Below are 24,306 nucleotides of genomic sequence, written 5' to 3' on the forward strand. Positions count from 1 at the left end.
TGACAGCTGGGATCGGCTCCAGCATCCCCCGCAACCCTGAGTGCAGGATAAGCGTCAGAAGATGGATAGATGGATAGATGGATGGATGGATGAAATCATAACCCAGGTAATTAGGTGTTATGGGAGTATTTGCTCTTTAAATGAGTTAAAACATCAAGGAAAACTTCTTGGTAAAGACTGCCCCTTACAGGCAGTCATATACATTTGAGTCCACACTGATCATGGGTATAGAGTTTCAGACGGAATATTTTTTTGACAAGGATTTAAAACCCCTCATTTGGAATCGTGTCTGGATGATTGTTATACATACACACAGACACATTCATACATTATCCTTTTTCCTTTTTTTTCTTCAACTTATCAATCCATTCATTATCTACTGCCTATCTGTCGTTGATCGAGAGGTGGGGTATCCCCACGCACAGTCATTCGCAGTCAAGTCACCACTTACAGTCATGACTTAATAGTCATTGTCACTGTTATTGTGAACCACTTTTAAATAGTTTGAAAAAGAAAAAAACAATCATACATTGATTCTCATGTCATTCCCACCCTTTCCCCCTGGTACATAGACCCTTTCAGCAAAAGTGTAAAATGTGTTTGGGTCTAATGTAGCATTGAGTTTGGTTATCTCAAACCCAAAACATTAAAGGAAAGAGCTCCTTGGTGACATATCACTCTGTTTCTTGAAACATTTACAACCCACACAAATGTAAAACAATGTGAGGTATGGCATTTTGAATTTTTGAAAATGTGAGTCAAGTGACATTGAAACAAAATGACCATAACAATCCCCAAAAGACCATGACAACCAATCATTTATGCAGAGCATACCAGAATAGAGAATTAATATGTATAATTTATTTAATCCACATAAACATTCCTTCTCTCATCGTTAGGATACCCAGCCACAAGCAAAAGCTCATGGACGATGAACCAGGCCAGATAACTTCATATGACCAAATATACTCCCAGTTGCTTCCAATTATTATGCTTCTTCAAGTGAATGCACTGCTTGCATAATATTTAGCATACATAGCTGCAATTGTTATAAATTTTAATGTCTGACTTGCTGTAATAACAGGTAAGTGAGGTATGAAGCCAGATTTTGAGCAATTCTTTTAATAAAAGCAGCTTATTCCACTAAAATATTTGCTCATGCAATAGTGTGTACAGTAAGGATGGTTTATGGTATGTATTTATGCAGCACTTTTCTAGTCTACTGCCGATGTCACATTCACTTTACTTACACATTCACATACTAATGACAGAGCATCAGGAGCAATCAGGGATTCAGTGTCCTTGGGCAGGACGCTGAATCTCTCTGTGTAAAAGAAACTGAGTCAACAGCTCTATGACCTCCTGTGGTGGGACTACCAATTTGATTTGGTGCACGTGCGCACAATTCCATAACTTTAATTCCCCAAATTCATGAATTGATGCTGTTGTTGTTAATTTTTTATGAGCTGTCTACCTGGGGAGAATCTCATTAAATCAAACCAAAAGGCGATTTTAATAGGTTGAGTTTGGCTTTTGAAGTTTGAGTTTTTTTATATTGTGTTTTTTTTCCAGTATTAATTAATACCACAATATTAATGAATCACTAATGTCAATCATTATAATTAATTATAATCAGTCAATCATAATCATTAATGAATATTAATACAAGGTTATGCACTGAACATGAAATATACTGTCATTGTGATTTATGTCCATGAATTTGTTAAATGCAATACGTATATCCATATGTCTCAAGGGTTACAATGAATTTGTGGCTCCTCATTCTGCATTGTAATTTGAAAGGTAAAATCAAATCCACTACTCTACATTTTGTTAAATTATGAATGGAGGAACTTTTGAAATTGTGTATTGTATTTTAATCATATTTAAGAAATGAAATGCGAGACTAATAATTATGAGTTCAACTGACTCCTAATAAACTTTAAAATGATCAGAGTAGAATTAATGTCTCTCTTCCATAACATTGCAGTAGCCTTTCATTGTACAGCTGTTGCATTTGACAGGCAATTACTGGGCAGCACAGTATGCCCAAATCCAGGACTATGTAATGTTCACTTTTTTGACATTGGTTGATAGAGAAAGAACAATTTGTTGAAAAGAAAGAGAGGAAGGCATTGTAAAAATTCCAAACACAGATTGTTTGCTGCTCGAGCTTGACCTGAACCCCACAGTGGCCCGGAGGACTAATTCTCAATTAAGCTGGCCTGATGAAAAAGAGCTCAAGTGTAAATGAATGTGCCAGTAAGGACGAGCAGTCAGACACACCTTTTACCCCCATGAAGAAAAATCAGCATTATTCTAAACTTGACAGTGCATTTCAGCTGTTAAGAATAGCTGAGAGTTATTCATGGTCAAATTAGAATTCTGATGATGTTGGCAATAAGAGAACCAGAGAGGACGTAACTAAGGAAAAATTAAGTGAGAAGAAATAGGTGTGCATTGAGTTCAAATGAATAGTGGGTGAAAAAGGTTGGGGAAAAACTGGAAAAGCAGCTTGCGGGGGAGTTGTAAATCAAATTAATTCAAATTTATCATCACTGAAAGTGTTTTTTTTTTCTTTTTTTTTTTTAAGTCTCTCAATTATTTTTACCATATTGCATAGAAGAAGAAGAAAAAAAAAGTATCTCACTGGCATGGCAGCAATCTGAAGCCACTAAAGGGAAATCAGCCCATTCAAGATTAAGGCCAGAGTCTGAGAATTTTTCATTAAACATTCTTTTGTTAAAAAACAAGACCGCCACATTCCCTTTCATCAAACGCCAGTAAACATGTTGCATATTGTGTTTACTATTGTGTGATGAGTGGGAAGGGTAGGATGTCTTTTGGCAAGCGGCTTGTCTAATACAGATACTGTACCTTTGTGATTCCATCAACTCTGTTTCTTTTCAAAAAATGTGGTAAACTATTCAAGTAATCTGATGCTCCAGATTTTTCTTGCTTGTGTGTTTTTTTTAGAAGATTGTCTTCCTCTTTGTCTTGGAGAAAACATGAAGGTGTGCTTGAATCTTAGGGACAAACATTAAAACATAGACAGAGATGCATGTGCAAATGAAGTACAGAAGGGACAGGGACCAGCTGCTGGAAAAACATTTAAAATTTTTTTTTTAAACATGATTGTGCATTTGTTCATACATCCAGTTAGCAATCAAGGACAACTTTTTAATCAAACAACCCCAAAGTGTATGCGGAGGGCATAATGTGCAAACAGGCAAGATTGAGAATTGGTATTGTTATCTTTTGTAAGGCATAAATACAAGTTACAGAACATTTTTACTACGAAAATCCTCAGAGATAGATATTCATAAATGATTTCTTTTTTGGCATCTGAAGTATCTAGCCGTGGCTGGCCTGTGGAGACTTTGGGCAGAAATGAGGCAAATTTGATTCAATGTCCCTGAGACTGTCTCTTTCTTCCCTGATCTCCTTTAAGTCCTCTTCAAGGTGGGACAGCTGGCTTTGTTGTTCCTCAGCAGCTGAAAGGAGCTTTTGGATCTTCAAGCCCAGTGCCGGGCCCTCCACAGTCCTGCGAAGCATGCTCAAACGGCGCTCAGTCTCATTCAAGATCCGGTCAAAACGCTCCAGTGGCACGTTCCCATCTGCTCCCAACACGCAAGAGGGTGGACAGATGGCAAAAGAATAAAATACACAAATAGGGGCTAAAAAGTTCATAAATGGCAGTCACACATCAGTAATTTGATCTGACTGCATGATAACCTAATTATAGGGATTAACTGTTATCATTTAAAAGCATGTTTAAGTATGAACCACAAAGTGCAAGATCTCTGCCCTTAAGTTTTATTGAATAGATGGTATTTTTTCATTCCACAAGAAATAGTTATGGTGGAATGCGGGTGAATTAACAGCATATTCATAGCAGAGTGTGTGTAATAAGTTCACATTCACACACAAAAGACTGTGCAACTTGGCACTGTGAAAGTTTGTTGTTCAAGCTTTACATTTGGGATACTGATCAAGAAATTAGTTCCATGTTAAATGAGCCATTAAAAAGCACCAGGCTCTGTAGTGAAATGCCATTTTAGGCATAATTGAGATATATGCACATTAGAGACATTAGAGACTAAAACATAATAAAAATCCTCTTCAAGGCAATAACTTACCAATCTTTGTAATGAGCTCAGCTAGTGTACTGGAATAGGCCTCTAACTGGAGTTGAGCTTCCTCCATCTCTTCCTTTATGCTGGCCAAGGAAACCTCGGTCTGTGAATAAAAAGACGAAGTCTAGAATCAAGTGTATGAAGCAGCACTCAGGATGTTCAGGTTTAAACATGTAGACTTAGCTGCTCAAACATGTCTGTGTTGAGTACCTCTGAGGTGATCTGAGAGTATAATCTGTCATATAATGTCTCCTGCTCCGTCAGTTGGTTTAAGGCAGATTCTATATGGGTGCCAAGATGAGTTGAAGCTGTGTTTGCATGCTTAGCCTGGATTAGAACCATCTTTGATTCCTGCATATCAAACAAGAAATAGCAGAGATGAGAAAAGCCTGAGGAATAGGCTGAGGCTTAATGACAATCACTTATAAAATGAGACATCAGTACATCCATCTATCCATCGTCTGCCGCTTATCCTGCACTCAGGGTTGCGGAGGATGCTGAAGTCTTTCCCCGCTGTCATTGGGTGAGAGGCGGGGTACACCCTGGATTTGTCACCAGTCAATCGTGGGGCCACATATCTAGACAGACATTCATTCACCCCTTATTCAAGTTAATTTTCCCAATACTTTTTTCCAATTAACCTGCTGCATGTTTTTGGACTACTGGGAGGCCAAAGCACTACCCACTTCGCCATTGTGCCGCCCAACATCAGTACAACAGCATCAGTCAACTACATCAATAAAAATACTCTCTCTGAGTTATAGTTAGAAAAAGCCTTTGTGAAACATAAAAATTTTTATATATTGATTCATCCTTTTTACTTTGTAATTTTTCCTATGTATAGGTCTCATACAACGCATTAAAGGGAAACTGGAATGCCACCAAAAATGTAGAATCCACTGCATCCAACCTATCCACTATTTCAAAGATGCCCTGTACATACTGGTCACCGATACTCAGGCTGGCGAACGATATCTCTTTAATGTTTATGTCCAAATTGTGAAAACTGAAAAAATTGAAGACAATTTAGAAGTGGACATACATAATAAATAGAAAAAAAAAGAAAAAAAAAACTTTTAGATAAAACTGACTGAAAAAAGTGACTTTTCAGCAATCTTATAAAAAAAATAACACAGATTCAGCAGTTTCGTTGGAAGAAGGAAGTCTGTTCCAAAGTTTGCAAAGACAGTGTCACCTCTAGTTGTGAAATACAAATGGGGGACTGATAAAAAATGGTGATCAGAAGAATGAAGCAGTTCCTCAGCCAGTGTAGGAGCTGAGTAATTCTGCAATGTAAGCAAGACCTGTGCCATGTAATGCTTTGTGCATAATGAATAGGTCTTGAAATAGTTTCTGAATTTAGCTGTACCTCAGTGAGGGGAAGAGAGGGCTGTTTTGAGGTGAGACCTTTGGCATATGTTAGCCTGATGATGGCAAAATGGGCTTTAGAGGACTGAGAAATGGATCCTATACACATATAATAAAATGACTAATCACAACCAGATTTGATTCTGCCCCAGATTTAACTGCTCCTTAAACTATTGTTTAGTCCCACAGTAATCTGCGTTGAAATTGCACAATTTAAAGGAATGAAAACATAATCAGAAGCAATATTATAGGATTCTTTTTAGATCGTATAGTCCAACCATGAACTTTACCTTTGCAACTGAATTTGCAGCCTCTTCTGCCTCCTTTGAAGTGTTAGTGGCACGGGTCGAGATTTCCAGAGCTGGCTTGAGCATATTGTCAATCTGTGAAATCTTTTTCTTTACATCAGCCAGAACCTTTTCCTGTAGGGGTTTCTCCTTCTTCATTGCAGACTTGGCCTGGGACAGCCTCAGCGGCCATTCTCTCACCATGTCTGTTGGGGGATTAGAGACAAAGCAGCATATACAATCATGTAAGGCTAGCATCATTTCGCATTTCCATAAAAATCGAATCATTCAGGATTTCTCCTCATACTGACAACAGGCAGTAAAAATCCTTTAATGAGGATGGAACAATTCTAAAATCACTGTCTATTATGTGCATAACAAGGCAGAATTTTTAAAAACATTTTGTATTTGAGCTCATTTTAATTCTCAGTGGTTGGCGTGCTCATTTGATGAGATTCATCCAGATTTAAGATGAATGAAAATGAAAAAAAAAAATGAAGAAATTGAGAAAGGTACAAATTCAAAGATTGACAATTACTCACAATTGATATCTCTGTGTAGAGCGATGGTTTCTGATTCCACCTCTTTCCCTGCCACCACTGATGCCAAAGCCAATACCTTTGCCCCTTGTACATGAGATTTCAACTTTGAAAATACATAAATAAACAAAATAAGTAAATCACTAAATGCTCTTTTGTTTCACTTACAGCACATGGTTAGGTGTGTATGATCTTAGGTAGTTGAAACACCAATGAATGTCATTAATACAATCAACTGCTGCTCGACAACTGAAAGACAAATTCTAATGACATTTTGAATTCAGTTGATAGTTTATTTGCTGTTAAACATGAATACATGATTCACTGAAACAGGAAGTCTCTTCCAAGTCACAGCAGCTTTTCAAGCTCAAATTATCATGACTATGATTATTCACAAAGAAATAATTATAAATTATATGTACGTGTATTATAAACAATACACAATTATCTTGAATAATCATTATCATTTAGGCTTTTCATTGTATTTGTGTCCCTTGACAATGCCTTGCACAAAAGGTTGGGTTTTATTTTTATCATTTATCTTATTATCACATTGCTCCAATTCACATGCTCATTGCAAGTGTAAGGATTCTGTGATCCACTTTATTCTGTTAAATGTTGGAGTCTATTAAAGACAGCCATGGATGCTTACATAACTAACTAAATCAGTTAATGGAAGATACAGTGCATATGCAAGTGCAAATGTGACAAGACAATTAATCATTCAACATGGAGTTTGTAGACAAAATTAAAATAACACTGAAAAGATGTAGTTACCTCAGTGATGCTATTCACAATCTCCATGCTACTGTTTGTAGATTTGATCAGAGGGTCAGTCTTATTTCTTAACTTGCTGATGAGATTTTCTTTCTTCTCCAGGTGACTGTGCAGCTCTTCAATCTGGTTCAGCAGTTTGTCACTATGCTAAACAGGTGAAAAAGGTCATATTTAAAACAATTCATTGTAATGCTACCTTGTCAGATTCTGCAATAGATGCTGCTCACGGACAGGTCAATGATATGTACCTTAAACAGCAAAATTGAAATGAAAAATGCAAAAAATGGATTTGAGAATCAGATACATCTAAAACAAATTTATGCAAGAGAATGAGTCAACCATTATAAAATAGAGAGGAGAACATTGTAGAAAATATTATAAAAGAGAATTAGAAATCGAGAGAGAGAAAGAAACCCAACATTTCCCTGCTTAATAATTAACCTTAAATTAAAAATATATTTCAGGGCGTAATCAGTGATTCTGTACCGGATTTCTTGTGATCAAATGCAAGCACTTCAGCAAGCAAGATATCACATGGTGTAAGAGCAAGAAGAACACAAGGACAGATATACAGACAGTGGAGTGAACAACTTTGAAGCATAGTGCAACTGGCCTCAACTGTTGCCAGAATATGTGAATAAAAACTGGGATTATGAGCCTCTTTTTCTTAAACATCGTAGGTACTTGTATCTCCATGAGCCTTGACACAGAAGTTTGAGTGGTTTATTATGCATTCCACAAGTCTATTTAAACGCTAGTTGATCCAAAATGAAACATTTGATGCTTACCTACTATTTGTAACCTAAAGGCACTGTAAAAACTGACCTTTGCGGTATTGTTTGTTGAATGCATTTGCTCAGGCCCTGTTGATGAGCGCACATCTATCAGTGGCAGTTGATATAAAGATGATGAGATGTTATGCAGTGCGAGCTTGCAATTAGCAGCTTCCTCTTCCAGGGCCAGCTGTTTGGCGAGCGTATTGTTCACCTGTGCAGTCAGATTCTGCCTCTGCTGCTGTAGTTGTTTTATCCTGAGATGAAATAGAGAAGAAGACACAGAAAATATTCATGTTTAAAAATGATATGGGTTAGTAAGATCAATGCAGGGTACAAAACACTTTCTGATCTCATTATCGACTGACATACGGTGTAGCTCATACAGCCCAATCGGGTTTCTGTCTCATTTGAGACAGTTGCAAAGGATCACATTGTCATATTGGAAAGTGGTAACAGGACAACATGGAATGAGAAAACATAATGTGCATCGAAACCTTGAGTCATATTCGTGGTGTTGTTTTTTCTAGGTGATAAAATGCCATTTAAATCCTCTTCAGCAAGCAAGATACCCTATGGTGTAAGAGACATGAAGAACACAAGGACAGATGCCGTCCGAAATCATGACCATGGAAGGACTGAGCTGAACAAAATATTATTGTGTCTCTACATAGGTACTGGATTGTAAAATCCAAGCTTTGGAGAAAAGTTTTTTTACGTACAATACAAAAACATTTGTTTCTGTTCTAAATTAAACAAAGTTCATTTCAAATCAAGAGATCAAATTAAAAGGGGTTTCATTATGAAATCATCTCTGAAAATAGTAGGTAGGGGTGCCATTCAAAACAATAACAATCTCTTGGTAAAGGGAAACAATGCTTAGTTTTAATGGATGACTGTACAACTGTGCTGCTCCATGGTGTGTAAGTTGGAGGGATCAAGCAAAATGATCCCTTGTTTAATAACAAGGCAAGTCTACTGAATTACCCTTGCAATAAAATGCAGTTGTTTTTTTTTACCCAAGAGTCATGAAAATATTGTAAAAAAATGATGTTCTCACTTGAAGCTAGTTATAAAGTCCCATTACCTGGGGCTTGTTTATCACTGTTATCCTTTGTTCATTTGAAAACCGCAATGCCATTAAAATGCATTGAATTTCCATATGTTCTAATGCACACAGAGGTTTATTCTGGAAATGTCATTTTATCACAGTACACTCACACACCCAGTCACTTGCTGTTGTGCAGCCATTTCCAAAAGATTAACATAGTTATCCTAAATGACACTGACTACTGTTAGGGATGAGTAATCAATTCTGACTTTTTTGCCTCCAGCTCTCATCATGGCCACCGGAGGGCTTTTTGCATCATTCTGTCTAACATTCAGGATAATCCTCAGAGCAATCACACACTAGGAGATACAGTGAGCGTGCATCAAATCCAGGAAAGCAATAGGCTTACAGTGGAGAGAAGCTTTCCTCCTGGGGCTAAATGTCTTACTCCTAAATACCAATGTGCTCAAACAGGCTGCAGCTAAGAAGAGGAGCATGAGCTGTAATATGGGGATAGGTGTACTTTATTAGAAAGAGACTGAGAAAGCACAGTAAGCCATAATGTCAGACAGATTCTGGAGGTTTTGCAATAATGGATGCTCTATGTAAATGGGAAAAATTCTTTCTGTTTGTTGTCTGTGTTGTAATGTGTTTGTGTTTTTTTGTGCTCACTGTGCTGTTAATTCCGTGATGTACTCCTCAGTGGAGTTGTCCTTCAGTAGGTCCATCAGGAAATTGAAGGTCTGATTTGAAAGTCTTACAGCCCTGTTGGCTACGGCCTCAATCTGGTCTGCTGTTTCTTCATGGCTATAAGGAAGTGAGAAAGGAAGATGAGGTTAAAGCAGGGGGAAATCTAGAAGGTAGCAAATAACAGTCCATGACAACTGCCTGAGGAGAGATTAAATGGATTTCAGTGGCATCTCCTTTCTGTCTCCCTACAACTGATTTTAGTTACTAACGCGTAATAGCGCCGCACACTAGGAGGGACTGAGGGAATTGATTCACATTGGCCAAACCACAGTAAGAAGATGAAAGAAGGAAATTCCAGCAATTACTACAGGAGTCATGCTTTTAAGGGTGCAATGACCCGACTTACCTTTTCTTGAGAGCCCGGGAGATATTGACCATATTGTTCAATTCGTTAGTTCCTGATGCAACCTCAAAAGGAATGATCTGTTAAAAAGGTTGAAAAGGAAAACAGCATTTTTAGAAAGATAGAAAAACAAAAGACAAATAACTAAAGTGAGTTTTACTGAACAGCACTTTAGATAATTATGAGAAAGCATGCCCGATCATACCATTTAAATCTAATTGATTTAATGTTACCAATTTATATTTAATGTTTTACTATATTAGTAACAAGAACAATAATTATAATAATGATTATTAAAGACTTGAACTGTTGTTGTTATAATTTCAACCAATTGTCTAGTAGCAACTTCATTTTTTAGGTAGCTGGAATGCACATTTGAGATCATCTCTCAGTCATTCTAATGCAAATTCCAAGTGCCTTTTCAATATAAGTATGTGGGCCAAATTCTGACTATTGACTTGCAAGGGTACCACTGGCAGCAGAATTTTGCTTTGCAACAATATCAACATTCAGGATGAACAAGTCACTGATCACTGTCATACCCAGCTTCATATGCATTTCTACTTTGTGCACAGTAAATTGTGAATTCCTTACCCTAATGATGTTCAATACACTGTAGTGCAAATCAGTATATAATATTGAGTCATAATGATTAAACTTGCTCCTTCTCAGGGTTCCCCAGGTAATAAGAGCCTTGTAGCTGTTGGAATAGCCAGGCAAGTTCAATCATCAACTCATATGTCAAGGTAGTAATGTACTATAACAGGCACCTGCAAGTTTTGTTCGGAAACAGCAACAGCGTTGCGGGCAAAGGAGAAGCTAATTGTGATGCCTGTCATCACGAACATGTTTTGAATTTCCTTGCGGGGCAAGGGTTTACCATGCTGAAAGAGGCAGTGAGTGAATAAATTCTGTTTTGCCTGCGGGGATAGTTTTGGCTTTACACTGAGGAGCCACACAAAGGATAGTACAATGCTTCATTTCATAACATAGACAATGACTTGTGTTGCAGACTATATCAGCATAGTAGTGGAATGGCTTAACAATCAAAAGCTTTTATGTAGTGAGATAACTTCACAGTACATGTTATGATCAAGATATTTTTGGGTACATGGTTTTATGTGATTTACCTACTGTGCTATCAAGATCCAGCGTTGCCTGCTTCAACTGTTGCTGAGATTCTCTGATCATGAGCATTGTCTCTGTGAAAGGTTGACACACAGCCTTGCTCTTTGAATTTTTTGTACTCTCTTTTTCCTCTTCCTCTGCCATGCTGATGCTGCAGTTCAAAGTTGATGTAATATCATGCAGCTGGGCAATGAGGGTGCCCATAGAAGCCTCTAGCAAGGCAAATTGTTTTATGAAGGCCTCCTGTGCCTCTGAAAGAGCAAAGAGCAAAAAGAAAGTAAAACCACATTAACTCCTTCACAGATTATTAAACAAAGGACGTCCTCTCCAAATACCTTGTGGGCAGGAGAAAAAAAAAAACTTTTATGTGGACGCATCTGTTTTTATCATATTTTGAATTATGCGCTCATGCTGGCCGGCTATTTTCCTAATACATGCAATTTTTCCATTAAGGTATAGTTTACCTTAAAACAACATCAAAAGGTAGGCCCTGGTAATATATATTATAAATTGTGAGAATATTTTCTTTGATCCTGTGAACGGAGGAGTGCATAGTATTTAAAACTGTGGTAAATACTTTTGGCAGCATCAACAAATTCATGAAACTTTTTGATTTCTCACAGTGCTTTTTTTCTACTAACTTTTAAAAGTGGCCGAGGTGAAAAACAGCCTCTTCAACAATCAGGATGTAATATGAATTTTATCACAAAGTCAGCTAAATATTAAATTAAAAAAGAAAGACAAATACACAGTTGAGAGGAATCAACTTTAACTTCACAAGATGATCCCCATAGAAATTATACTCTCAGCTTCCTGGTCTTGTCAAAATGAATATAAGGTGGTCATTTTTGCCTATACTGCAGGTTACTTTACTAATTTTTTGTAGTGTACTTGTTGAGTTAAAAGATAAAACTTTGAATTTGTATCAGAGAGCCTTATTCCAGGCTATGGAAAAAAATCAGAAGGGGGCGCATTTTTAAAAAATAAATGATCATACAGGCATATATGGGCCAAAAAATTGTCAATTACTTTGCTTAGCCGTCCGGTGGCAAATCAGTAGAGAATCTAAAACTGCTTGACCAGCCCTAATGAGGATAGTGTGCTATTATACTGTCAGTGTGAGATTGTCACCAACTTAAACTTGAGATATTTTGTCAAATACCCAATCAACTGTCCCCGGGAGCGTTAACTCTCAGTTGCAGGTTTTGATAATTGCCTCCTCTCAAGAGAACCATCCTCTGATGAATAAAGATACCCTGCCACCCGGACAAGTCAGCCAACCCACTAAACACGGAAGGGGGGTCCACATGACTGCTGCATCATCACAGGAGAGCCTAATTTCTCCTGTTATCCCTGTTATCAGTTATCGGTCTCCAAGGGCTGCCACAACTGATGTGCTGATCCATCCATCCATCCATCCATCCATCTTCTGCCGCTTATCCTGCACTCAGGGTCGCAGGGGGATGCTGCAGCCTATCCCAGCTGTCATTGGGCAAGACGCAGAGTACACTCTGAACTGGTTGCCAGTCAATCGCAGGGCCACATAAAAAGACAGACAACATTCACTCACTGACTCATTCAAGGAAGTTTTCTCAATATTTTCCCAATTAACCTGCAGCATGTTTTTGGACTGTGCGGACTTCATGTGCTGATGTTCGGGTTAGATAAGTAAATCAAGAGAGACAATTCTCTGTTAAGTTAGAGGTCTCACTCTTTGAGTTCTTTTAAACCAAAGCACCTTAAGTGTCAATTTATTAACATGATGCCATTATCATTTCCCCACTAAAAATATCTTTAATAATTAGTTTCTATATAGCCACTATAGCTAATTTCTAAATAGTACATAATGTGAGAGCGATTTTCTTTCCCATTGATCAGTTTTATTACAAGCTTGGATATGTCATTGATTCGTCATTGCATTCATTATATTTTGTTTTAAAATAATATTGAAAAGACAAAAAATGGGAGAATAGCCCCGAATGAATTAGTGAGTGAATGGTGGTTTGTCTATACTCGTGGCCCTGCGATTGACTGGCGACTAGGGTGTACCCCGCATCTCGCACAATGACAGCCGGGAAAGGCTCCAGCTTCCCCCGCAACCTTAAGTACAGGATAAGAAGCAGAAGCTGGATGGATGGATGGATGGATGGATGGATGGATGGATGATAGATGGAATAATATTGAAAATACAAACAAAGGCACAAAAAGACATTAGGGATGGAAAAAGCATTAAAAATACACATTGAATATTGAACCCGCTCTCTCATTTTTAATATGCTTAATCCTTGAACCAGTTTTAGCTCTGATCTGTAGCCTCCTTATTCAATTTTTATAGTTCTATATACTCATTTCTATATACTCATTGACAAAATTAACAAAAATAAAGATTTCCGTGAAGCAAAAGCCAAAGGATGTGATTGTGTCTGTGTGTTAGTGTGCTGGGAGAGGGAGGTTGGGTGGGTGTGGAGTTGGGCAATAAAACACATAAAACAGCACAAATGTGAAAAACAGTGCCATTACAAGAAATTTGCTCATGGCACTAGTCGCACACAATTAAACAAATACAGCCTTAAAATGATGCAAACACACTTTCCTATCTCCAAAGGAGCTCAAACCATAATGCATATAAAATGTATTGTATATATGCCTAATAAATCATATTTTATTGAGTTTAGAGGGCTGGAAGTGCAAGGGCATGTCTTTGTGAGTGTGTGGAGGAATGAAATGGTGTGTAACTGTGTGTGTGAGAGAGAAAGAGGGAGAGTGAGAGCATTCAAAGTTTAATGCATTTCATGCTGCATTTAATGCTCCATGTCATTTTTGCTGCACACATTTACCCCACTGTATTTTGGGGTGTGTAATAGCACAAGAATAAGAATTTGAAAATGAAGTAAAATGGGTTCAGTATTAGAAACCTTTTGAGGTTTTCGGGGCAAAATTTGCGAGACAAATAATAACAAGAAAACCACATCAAAACTGCATGCCATACATCATGACATGGTTGATGGACTAAATAATAATCACATGTACAAAAGATTAAGATATAGGTCTGGTGGTTTATATGCTTAAAACGGGTCAATGATGGTAAAACAAAACTTTGCATTGTCTTTGAACTAAATTTTAAGGATTTTTTAACATGGTTATGATTTCAAATAAATGAGTAAAGTAGGGCACTCAGAGACCTTAGACCCATATGATGGTCGGCATGTTTGCTGACATTTTTACAGCAAACATGCCGAAGAAAAAAAAATGAAACGCCCATCCCTTGATATCTCACTGTTAGCTGTTTTCTATTTTACTGGCTGAGCAGAGTCTCTGTTGTCTCAAATTAAAAGACCTTTTTGGATATCATAAACATATTGTATTGGTTTTTAAAGAGGTGGGGCAACTGAATTAAGTTTTTTTCCTGATTGATTTGCAGACAAAATCATTTGCTTAACATATGGTTCAACATGATGTGGCAGTCTGGAAATTGTGACCGCTAATGTCATACATTGGATGGAATGTATGACATGTTAAACTTCAACTACAACAGTCTCTCTTGGCATTTTCTGCAGCATCTACAGTAACCAGCCTTGTAGCCAGTTTGGAGCTAAAAACAGAACATTTTTTTCCCCGAATTTTTGTTTTATTCGCATGTTACATCTCTTTGTCTTTGTCTTGCACAAAATGTGTGATAACAAGTTTGTCCCATTTTTAAGTGTGTGATCACACATTGAGCAACCCACGCAACCATTTCATCCTTACTGGGACACGCAATGGCTCTAAGAGCAAGGTGGGCAAATGTATCTGTGAATATGCTACAGTATTGGAGTGTTGAGAGAGGGAATGTTATCATGATTGCAAATATATTGCAAATATAATCATAATAAAGCAGGGATTAGAGATGCGGCGCTTGTCATATAAACACGGATTAAGTTGGTCACACAGTGCCTTGTTCTATATTGTTATGATTTGTCTCCATTTGGCCTGTGCAGCTGAGCCTGTAAGCCCTTTCCCTCTAAAGATAATGAGGATTTATCATCAGTATTGTGTTAAACTAATTGAATGCCTGCTTCCCAATATAATTGTTTTGTTTTATAGTTTCTGTAAGAGCATCAAGCCAAGGAGGTGTGGCAAGATCAACAGCCATTTAAGGAATCTTTAAAAGTTGCAACTGTGCCAAAATCTGACACGATAGTTGTAATCACACAATGTCACAACCACAAAGGAAACTCGAAGGAGTGGCAAGCCAAGTGTTACTTTCACAGACAAGTTGATGCTACCTTGGAAGGTGAGAAAATCCTCCAGAGCATTGGGTAGAGCATCCTCCCTCTGTTTCTCGTGTTCGTGCATCCTGCCCACGTGATACTTCAGCAGGTGGTGCAGCTTCCCAGATCTACCTCGGCAATCAAAGTGAGCCAGAAGCTTTTCCAAATCCTGCAGACGAGTCCTGAGCATTTCTGCCTGTAATAGCACAGAGATTTATCACTTGAGGTGTCAATGAGAATACAGATTTTGTAAGGTGCCAAAAAAAGAAAAACAGACAATAAAAGGGCTTCAACAGCAAGCGCCACCATGACATATCTATCTATCTAAACCTGCAGTTATTTATTCAGACAAAAGGGATTGAGATAAGACTTTGATTTTGGTGCACCGTAACATCAAAATGTAGTATTTCAACAAAAGCAATGAATAAATGAATACCAAAAACAAGATAAGGATAGAATACAGTTTTCATAATCACATCCATTTTCACTATTTTCTGTGAGGCATATGTCTGGAGGAAGCACGCTTGAAGATATCTATTTGGGACTTCTGAGAATGAAAGATCATGTTGTAAAATTTGATAAATGTGCTGTCATTTAATGGTCATAATAAAGGATTACTGAGTATCACATTCCATTTTTGATAAAGATATCTAAATTGGCATGCAAAATATCATTTCATATACACAGCACTAATATTTTGGAGTTCCTCTTTAATAAAAAAGAATAACCTATATATTACTGACATACTATACCATCTCATACCGTTAATTTATTTATCAAAGTGTTTTTTTTTATATCTGTACCTCATGCTTTTTTGCTGTCCTGGTTGGGTGCTAAACTGCATTGGTTCATTTCTTTTGTCCTCTCCATGTTTTTTCCTGTCAATTTTCAGGTTATTTTACTATTCTGTGGTAATTCCTTTATGGGACTTGATGATATTCAGGTAATGTTTGCTGGCTTTTAGATACCATCATGTAAAAGTAGATGATTTCTAACTGATATTTCTAACTGACATAAATTCTTGTTTTTTAGGGAAGTCTCGTCAATTTTTGATTTTTTTTCGAATTGCCGAAAAATGAAACAAATTCAAATCGGAAAAATTGTCTCCTTGCAATGTCAGCTGAAAGAGTAAGTTATATAATTGTCAGGCAAACCATTTTCACCAAAGAAACAACAACCTTTCAAGAAATACCCTGGGGTAATTCTTTATTGCACAAATACCATATATCTCTCTCTGACCTGCTGTGTATTTTGCTATTTTCCACCATTTTTTATCATCTTTCTTGATCACTGATCTTTGATATTCCTTTTTTCCCCGCATCCCTATCTCAGAGCTTGTTAGTCTTTTTCTTTCCTGTGTGAAACCCATTGGAAAATGAGAGCAGGAGTACATATAAGGAGGGAGCTGGAAGAGCTGAGGGAAAAGTGGACAGTAAGAGTAATTGCAGGTGCTTAGAGCAGACACGGCTTAGGATGTTCACTGAATTGCTAACACTGTTGTACAAGTGAGTCCAGAGAGAACATACAGCCACTTTAGGCTGAACAAGAAAATGTTTTGGAAAAAAAAAAGAAAAAGAGAAAATGTCAGTGGTATTGGATTGGACTCAAAAAGCAAATCCAGGAAAGAAGCACTTTAGCATAGATGTGGGTTGCAAGAAGTCTAAAGGGCCAGGAAGAAGCAACACAGGAGATCATTAGGGCAAATGACTCTTTCTGTTTCATTGCACATTCATTGTTTACTTCCAGTCAGAAAATACAAAGGTTCCATACAGCTGTGAGGGTCTACAAAGCACTGTGTGCCAGGCTATTTCAACTGAGCATTGCATTTTATAATAATGAGAGCACATCCATTCTTAGCAAAACATGCATAGGATGGGGAGAAACTGCACATCAGTAAATGCACAAAAGAAGGAAAAAAGGTTGTCTTAATTTTACTTGAATACACTTTTGTAATATTAACTTTCCAAATTACATTTTAGAAAGGTTCTGCACTTAACCGCTGTATATATCTTAGACAATTCTTAGAGTAGAATCACAAAGAGATATAAAATTAAATTTGCAAAGGCCTCCTTCTGTTGCCCACATAAAAGTCCCCTTCATTTACTGGGTAGTCAAGGTTGTGAATCCCTGGCATCCGAATTTTTGAGCCAGGGGCTTTTAAAATTTTTAAGATCCCTGCCTCTGACAGTTTTAATTGCTCCAGTTAGTATTATTATATTTTTGAACAACTTAGCACACCTGGGGCTCCATCCTCAAAGTTGCTATACACTGAATTGTGAGTCTTGATTTTTTTTTTTAAACCCAGTTATTTCTCAATATGGAAATCATAATGTTGAATGTATTGTTGAAAGTGGTGCAGAGCAAATCAACCAATTTTTTTGATATAATTAGTAGTATTCTTTTATTGAAGCACTCTCAAGAGCTACCTTGTTAGTCTTGGGGTGTTTTTCTGACCCTTTTTCGGTTTCAATTGCTTTAAAATTTTCAAGTAAATGCTTAAAATTCTTTTGTTCCTCCTCCTTGGCTTTTGCTTTAAACAGGGGTACAGTGATAAACTTGTGCCTTTTTAAATTCTTGAACAGCAATGCTTGTTTTAGTTTACTTTTGGAAAACAACATATGTCAGAGAAAAGCAATTCTTCTTTTGCATGCGCTGAACAAGTTTCATCACTGAGGGTTGTTTGGAATCAGAGGAATAAAGTATTTTCTTTTGTAAGCATCATCCTGCACTCATTTGACATTGCAAAGAGTTAATACAGGATGTGAAAGGCTACGTCTGATTTATTCTTACTAATAAACAAAACATAGCTTTTGGCTATGCACAGTCTGTATGTAACTAAAAATCAAAATAAAAACAATTATTACCTTAATGCAGACTTATTAAATAACAAAACAAAGAGAAAGAAAAAAACTCACTTGTTTCTTAACAAGACTGTAGCATACTGGGCATTCCTCACACTGGTGTGTAGCTCTGTCGAAGAAATAGTTCAACTCACATTTGTCACACTTGTATCCAGTGAAGCCCTGACGACAGGGACAGGTCCCGTTACTGTGACACTGCATGGAAATGGAACCCATAGGGTCACAGTTACAGGCTGGCAGAGGACAAAGAGGGAAGCAGGATGAGACCATAAGAAGATAAGAGAGATAGAGCAGAGATAAACATTTACAGTTAGTGATGCCTTCATGTGTGATCTTTATTTGGGGGTGTATTTGAGGATTATAGGACGCTTCACAGTGCAGTTGCGAAGCCTGAAGAAAGTCCCGTACCTCTGCAACCTCGTGAGGAGAATCCAAAGAACCCCAAACGACATGACTCACACAGTTTCCCCTCCACTCCTGCACGGCACACACACTGCCCTGTAATTGGATGACACGCGATGGATGAAGAGCCAATTGGATTACACTTGCACCTGAAGAGGAGAGAAAAATAATATCTCAGTTATAGGTTTAATCATATATGTTATATCAATGCAAACCTGAATTTAATATATTTACCTCTCACAACCAATGCCAGGTTGAAGGTTAAAAAAGCCAACTTCACAGTGTCTGCAATCCTGGCCAGTCACATGATTGAGGCACTGGCAATTTCCATTCTGAGGGTGGCATTCATTTACATCCCCTGAGGTTCCAGCAGGATTGCAGGTGCATGCTGGAGAAAACAAAGAAAACATTATAAAAAGACGTGCACTCAGAGAGCACAGACCTCTGTCAAAATCCATATAAATTAATAAAAACAGAATAATCCTACAAGTCTGCATTCTAAGTAAACACAATTTGAGTGTGCTGGGGTGGATGAGTGGGCCAGACATACAAAGCCCTCATAGACTCAGAGTACTATTTCATATGAGTGTACTTCCCTCTATGCAGCGCAAATGTGAATATGCATCGCATATTCTGTCCACCAGCATCTTCCCCTGATGGACAGATTGTGTTCTTTATATATGTTTAGTTAATATTATCTACGGAAGCCAGTATAATGTTTAACAGGAAATGTTAATTTTTGGCTCCGATTAAAACCTATGTATTCTATGTTTTTTTTTTTTGTTTTTTTTTTTGCGTAGATATACATATATGCACAGTAAATACAATCAATGATTTTTTTAATCAATGATGGGATGGGAGAATGAGTGTTATTGGATCATCCTCAATGAAAATTTTCAGTTGGGCAGAAATGAAAAATTCTAGATGTACTTGTGACAAGAATGATACAAAAATAGAAAAAGAACAATTACATTTATCAGGTTCCACCACCACTTAACTTAAACAACCATTAGTCAAGTGACTTATTTCCACTTATGACAAACTGAAGTTGGTGGCTGACAGGAAACAACTAAAATAGGTGGCACAACATAAAATCATTCTGCTCATGAACTTGTATTATTCACCTGTGTTTTATGAACACAATGTTTGAGTTAATAATGTTTTCAATTAAACCAAGGGCTATATAATGCAAAAAAAATACAATTGTTCTAGAGACACGTGCAAAATTATAGATTAATTTCTCAATTGATTCAGCATATTGTGTCCATTAAATAGCCCACCACTGATGAAAAAAAAGTTTTACCTACTCCTGAAAAAACATGGCTGATAAAAAGAATGGCAAAAGTAACATTAAAAAATAGTTGTATCTGGGTGTTCTATTTTTCGTTAAAAAAAAAATCATACAAGTTATTTTCTTCTCTTTTTTCTGTTTGACCGATAAGCTACACTCTCTTAATCTTCATTACAGGAAAATTGGTCAATAAAATTCAGCTTTCCCCTTCAAATTCCATGTATATTCTCAAGATGTCTTCATACCCCAACCCTCTTGCTGTTACTTCAAACTGCCTCATTTAAATATCTGTATTTTCATGGTCTATCTTTCATGGTCATTTTTCTTTTATCCTAAAAGGATATGAGCCTTTTCTTAACCTTGGTGTAATGATTTCATATACATGACTGAGGACTTCCTGTGATGAACACTTGACTATTGAAGTTACAGTGACCTCTCCCTAGCCTGCTTATAATGTTCTTTGTATTTTGTCCTTTTACTTAAGATAAATCCAACAACTGCACTGAATTGAGAAGGAATGCCTATCTTTCATTGGATCTCTCTTTGTGATCACTTATTTTATCAGGTTTGTGACCTTTTTACTTTCCAGGGATGTCCAATTACAATCAACCAAATTGAAAGTGATGATGAAGGTAACCAATGACTCAAACAATAGATCCTGATGCTTTTGGAATGAAGCTACCTTAATCAATATGTTATTGCAGTTTTCCTGTTCATCCCATTTAAATGCCAACAAATGGATAAACAAGTCAGTGGAACACTGAGAAATAAAACTCGCTTGCCAAACTGCAACCCCGTTGCAGTGAATATAGTGGTTGAAATTGTATGGTGTCCTCTTATTTTCACTCTCTTTCGCTGCAAAATATTCCAATGTAGTGCCCATTATTGTGTTTTAGTAAGTCCATGTCTGTATGGGCATTTTCTAAAACCTAAGCAGGTTTTTCAAAAATGTTTGCCATTTAATAAGCTGTCCAGTCAAACAGAGATTTCCCGTCCACTCTTTTTACAAGAATGGCTGGAAAATGTTCTTGGCTCAGTATTTTATATTGATTCAGAAACTGGATACCAGCTGCTTTCAGTGTTAACTCAAGAGTATTTGATTGACATACTGTATACTTGGGTCAAAAGTGTTAGGGGCACTTTGTGATAGAAGACTACGAGCTATAATGAAAGGAAAGGTGTACAAGACAGTGGTGAGTCCAGTGGTGCTGTATGGCCTAGAAACAGTAACAATGACAAAAAGACAGGTGACAGAGCCAGAGGTCGCAGAGATGAAGATACTGAGGCTCTCTTTGGGAGTGACGAGGATGGATAGGATCAGGAATGAGTCCATCAGAGTAAAAGAACATGTTAGATGTTTTGGAAAGAAGGTCAGAGAAGCCAGGCTGAGATGGTTCGGTCACGTACAGAGGAGGGATAGTGAATATATTGATAGACCGATGCTGGAATTGGAGCTGCCAGGCAGGAGGTCTAGAGGAAGACTAAAGAGAAGATTTATGGACGTAGTGAGAGAGGATATGAAGGTAGTTGGTGTTAGAGAGGAGGATACAGAGAATAGGGTTAGATGGAGAGGGTTGATTCGCTGTGGCGACCCCTGATGCGAAAAGCTGAAAGGAGAAGAAGAAAGATTGTATACTTGGGTCATTCTTACTAAGTACAAGTACTTAGTTCTTACTCTGCTATTTCCGTGATCAGGGACCTCAATGAGATATCAGTTCAGAAAACTTCTACTACAAACACCTTATTTACTTTGCAACATTTTATATCTGTCATCCATGTGCTCTAACATCCATGTGTTCATTCAGTGAAATCTCTCTTACCTGATGAATATTTACAAATATATAATTATTTGCAACAGACAATTAAGTTAGACCGACTTCCCTTCCCTGAGGACTTCCATTCCTCTATTACTGCCGGTTTGATAAAAATGACCCAATCTATACTGAATAATTCTTCCACCCAAAAATTGTTTGACCCAACAAGGTCTGAGTAAATGCATTAGATTTGAGAGCCCTCAAGCCAAACATCACTTGAGCTTCTCGGATACTTCAATAGAATGATAGGGATTCTCCTTTTCCAATATCCTGTTTCTTATCAGGGCATCAAATCACTAATGAGTATCAATCTTGAACTATTATAGGATGTCAAGGCAATTGGCCAGTAGTTTTCAGGCCAGTTTGTGTTCCCTATTTTCCATTTACCATATTTTGTTCTAAAGGAGCAAAGACCTTCCCGGTCTAGCCTCACTTAGTTGTTTGACTATTTACATCATGCTCTGTCTTTTCAAGTGGTTTTTTGTCCTGTTTTTATGTGCCGTGCCCTGGCCAATTTAGTTGTTTTGTGTGTTTGACGAAAGAAACATCTGAGAATTGTCCCTCCAATTTCCCTTGAATGTCTTGGTGTTTTAAAACTCTTGTTTCTTCTCTTCTTTCTTTACAGTGTGTAGTTAAATTACTGGACCTTTGTATTGTGAAATTCTTGCCATCACTCGCCTTTTTTCCTTGGTAACTTAACGTTTTTTTTTTTTAAACACAGTACTGGAAGGCTCATTTCTGTTCTTGAGCCTACCATGCATTTTTTGTTCCAACAAAACTAGTCTCCCTGAGTTATGCTAATAATTTTTGAATTTGTTCATTCTTTTTTTTCTTATTGTCCTCTCTGTAGGTGTTCGGTATCTTCATATAGCATTTTGTTTTGAAAAAAAACATTGGTCATTTTGAGTCATTTGAGTTCTAACTTATTTTTTCCACTGACTCATTATAGACCTCATTTCCCCACTTTTCCTTTTTCTCCCACTTGATTCTAATTCAGATTTAATGCAGTGATCTGCATTAAATCTTCATTTCAACATCCCCTAGTTCATTCGGCTGATGAAAATACACATTACTTTTCTGCAGAAATGTATTCTAATTGGCTCTTTCCAAAAGTTACTTTCCACCTGTACTTTTAGCTTACTTTGACATTTTCATACTTATGTTACACCATACTGGATAATGATCACTCCTGGGAGTTTCTTCTTTGTGCACTGTCCAATCACAAACCAGTGCTGTGGTATTTGACACGAGTGTTTCAATGCTGCATTTCATTCATGTCCCTCTTCACTTTTGACAATATTTCGAACTATAATCTCAAAATGTTGATACCTGGTTCCCCTTGTCTGCATGACAAAGTATCCTTGTGCAAGACATTGAACCCCAAGTTGCTCCCAAATAGCCTGGCCTTGCATAGCAGTTTTGGCGCCATTAGTGTGTGAATGGGTGAATGCAACTTAGTGTAAAGCGCACAGTGTTAAAACGCTCTAAAAGTTGAATCCAATTACCCTGAGCAGGTAGACTGGAGAGAGTATCTTCCAAAGAACATTTCTCAGGTCTTTGTGATTATTGCTTTTAGAATCATATGAGAGAATCAGAACATATGGGAAATATGTATGTGGAACACAGACCATGATGATGCAGCTTGGCTGGAGGGGTTTGATAGAAGGAACTGTAACAAGCACATTACGGCATTGAGACAGGGCTGTAGGGATGAGTTTTATGTTTCTCAGAGTTCAAAGTGAAATTTCAGAGATTAAAGAAAAAATCCCTAAAAAAAGGCTTTCAATGTTTTTTCAAAGCATGTGAACTTCCGTACTCTTTAGAATTAGCCTTTGATCACTCAAGAGTACATTATCTTTTATACCATGCACCTTAGTTTGAGGTAACAAAGTTCTGTGTGCCATTAAAACTCTATCTGCAAGGTCATGAAGAGCAAATATTTTCTTCCTTCTTCCCTAAAGCCATTCTGTAACCTAAACAACCTAAACTGAACCTAAACAAAAAACAAAGGATCATAGGTGACGAGTCATTTCCACTAATGACATGCCATAGTGATAGTGCTGAATTCAATTTGAGCGACACAGTGGTGCAGTGGTTCACACTTCTGCCTCACAACAATAAGGTCCATGGCTCAGTTCTGCCAGGGTCATTTTTGTATCTTCATGCATTTCCTCAGGTTTCCTCTCAAAATCTAAAAACATATATTTAATTGAAAACCCTAAATTGCCCAGAGGTGTGACTGAGGGAATGGAATGCTGTATATCTTGATATTTGGCCCTGACAGCAGGATAGCATAATTAATATAATTTATTATGAAATCAATTAATACAATTATTTGCGTGTGGCTAATATGGCTGATATTTTGCATGTCATCCAATACAAAGCTCCGCAAGTTTTGAATTGGATGACATAAAAATTAACCATTTTTCTTATGTTATAAAGTCACTTAAAAGGTGACTCTTAGAATCACATTTTCCATGAGTCAGCATATAAAAAACACTGTTATAATCTCAAAACCAGCATTTGCATCATTTTG

At 37.3% G+C, this 24,306-nt stretch overlaps 1 protein-coding gene across 1 annotated transcript in view; it reads right to left on the reverse strand.

Moving 5' to 3' along the window:
• Nucleotides 1-841: 841 nt before the first annotated feature.
• lamc3 (laminin, gamma 3) overlaps nucleotides 842-24,306 on the reverse strand; it is a 133,288-nt gene continuing 109,823 nt past the window's right edge. The window contains exons 16-29 of the mRNA XM_086152995.1: nucleotides 18,900-19,053; nucleotides 18,672-18,814; nucleotides 18,318-18,496; nucleotides 15,418-15,598; nucleotides 11,159-11,403; nucleotides 10,028-10,104; nucleotides 9,604-9,738; nucleotides 7,933-8,137; nucleotides 7,108-7,254; nucleotides 6,334-6,436; nucleotides 5,795-5,997; nucleotides 4,347-4,487; nucleotides 4,140-4,239; nucleotides 842-3,617 (exon numbers count right to left, since the gene is read on the reverse strand). Coding sequence (XP_086009121.1) covers nucleotides 3,355-3,617; nucleotides 4,140-4,239; nucleotides 4,347-4,487; nucleotides 5,795-5,997; nucleotides 6,334-6,436; nucleotides 7,108-7,254; nucleotides 7,933-8,137; nucleotides 9,604-9,738; nucleotides 10,028-10,104; nucleotides 11,159-11,403; nucleotides 15,418-15,598; nucleotides 18,318-18,496; nucleotides 18,672-18,814; nucleotides 18,900-19,053 — 2,276 coding nt within the window. The 3' untranslated portion in view covers nucleotides 842-3,354. The remainder of the gene's footprint in view (nucleotides 3,618-4,139; nucleotides 4,240-4,346; nucleotides 4,488-5,794; nucleotides 5,998-6,333; nucleotides 6,437-7,107; nucleotides 7,255-7,932; nucleotides 8,138-9,603; nucleotides 9,739-10,027; nucleotides 10,105-11,158; nucleotides 11,404-15,417; nucleotides 15,599-18,317; nucleotides 18,497-18,671; nucleotides 18,815-18,899; nucleotides 19,054-24,306) is intronic.

This window comes from Fistularia commersonii, chromosome 9 (assembly GCF_037954325.1).
Source record: "Fistularia commersonii isolate RoL2024-O1a breed Wild chromosome 9, RoL_Fcom_v1.0, whole genome shotgun sequence".
Lineage (NCBI taxonomy): Eukaryota > Metazoa > Chordata > Actinopteri > Syngnathiformes > Fistulariidae > Fistularia > Fistularia commersonii.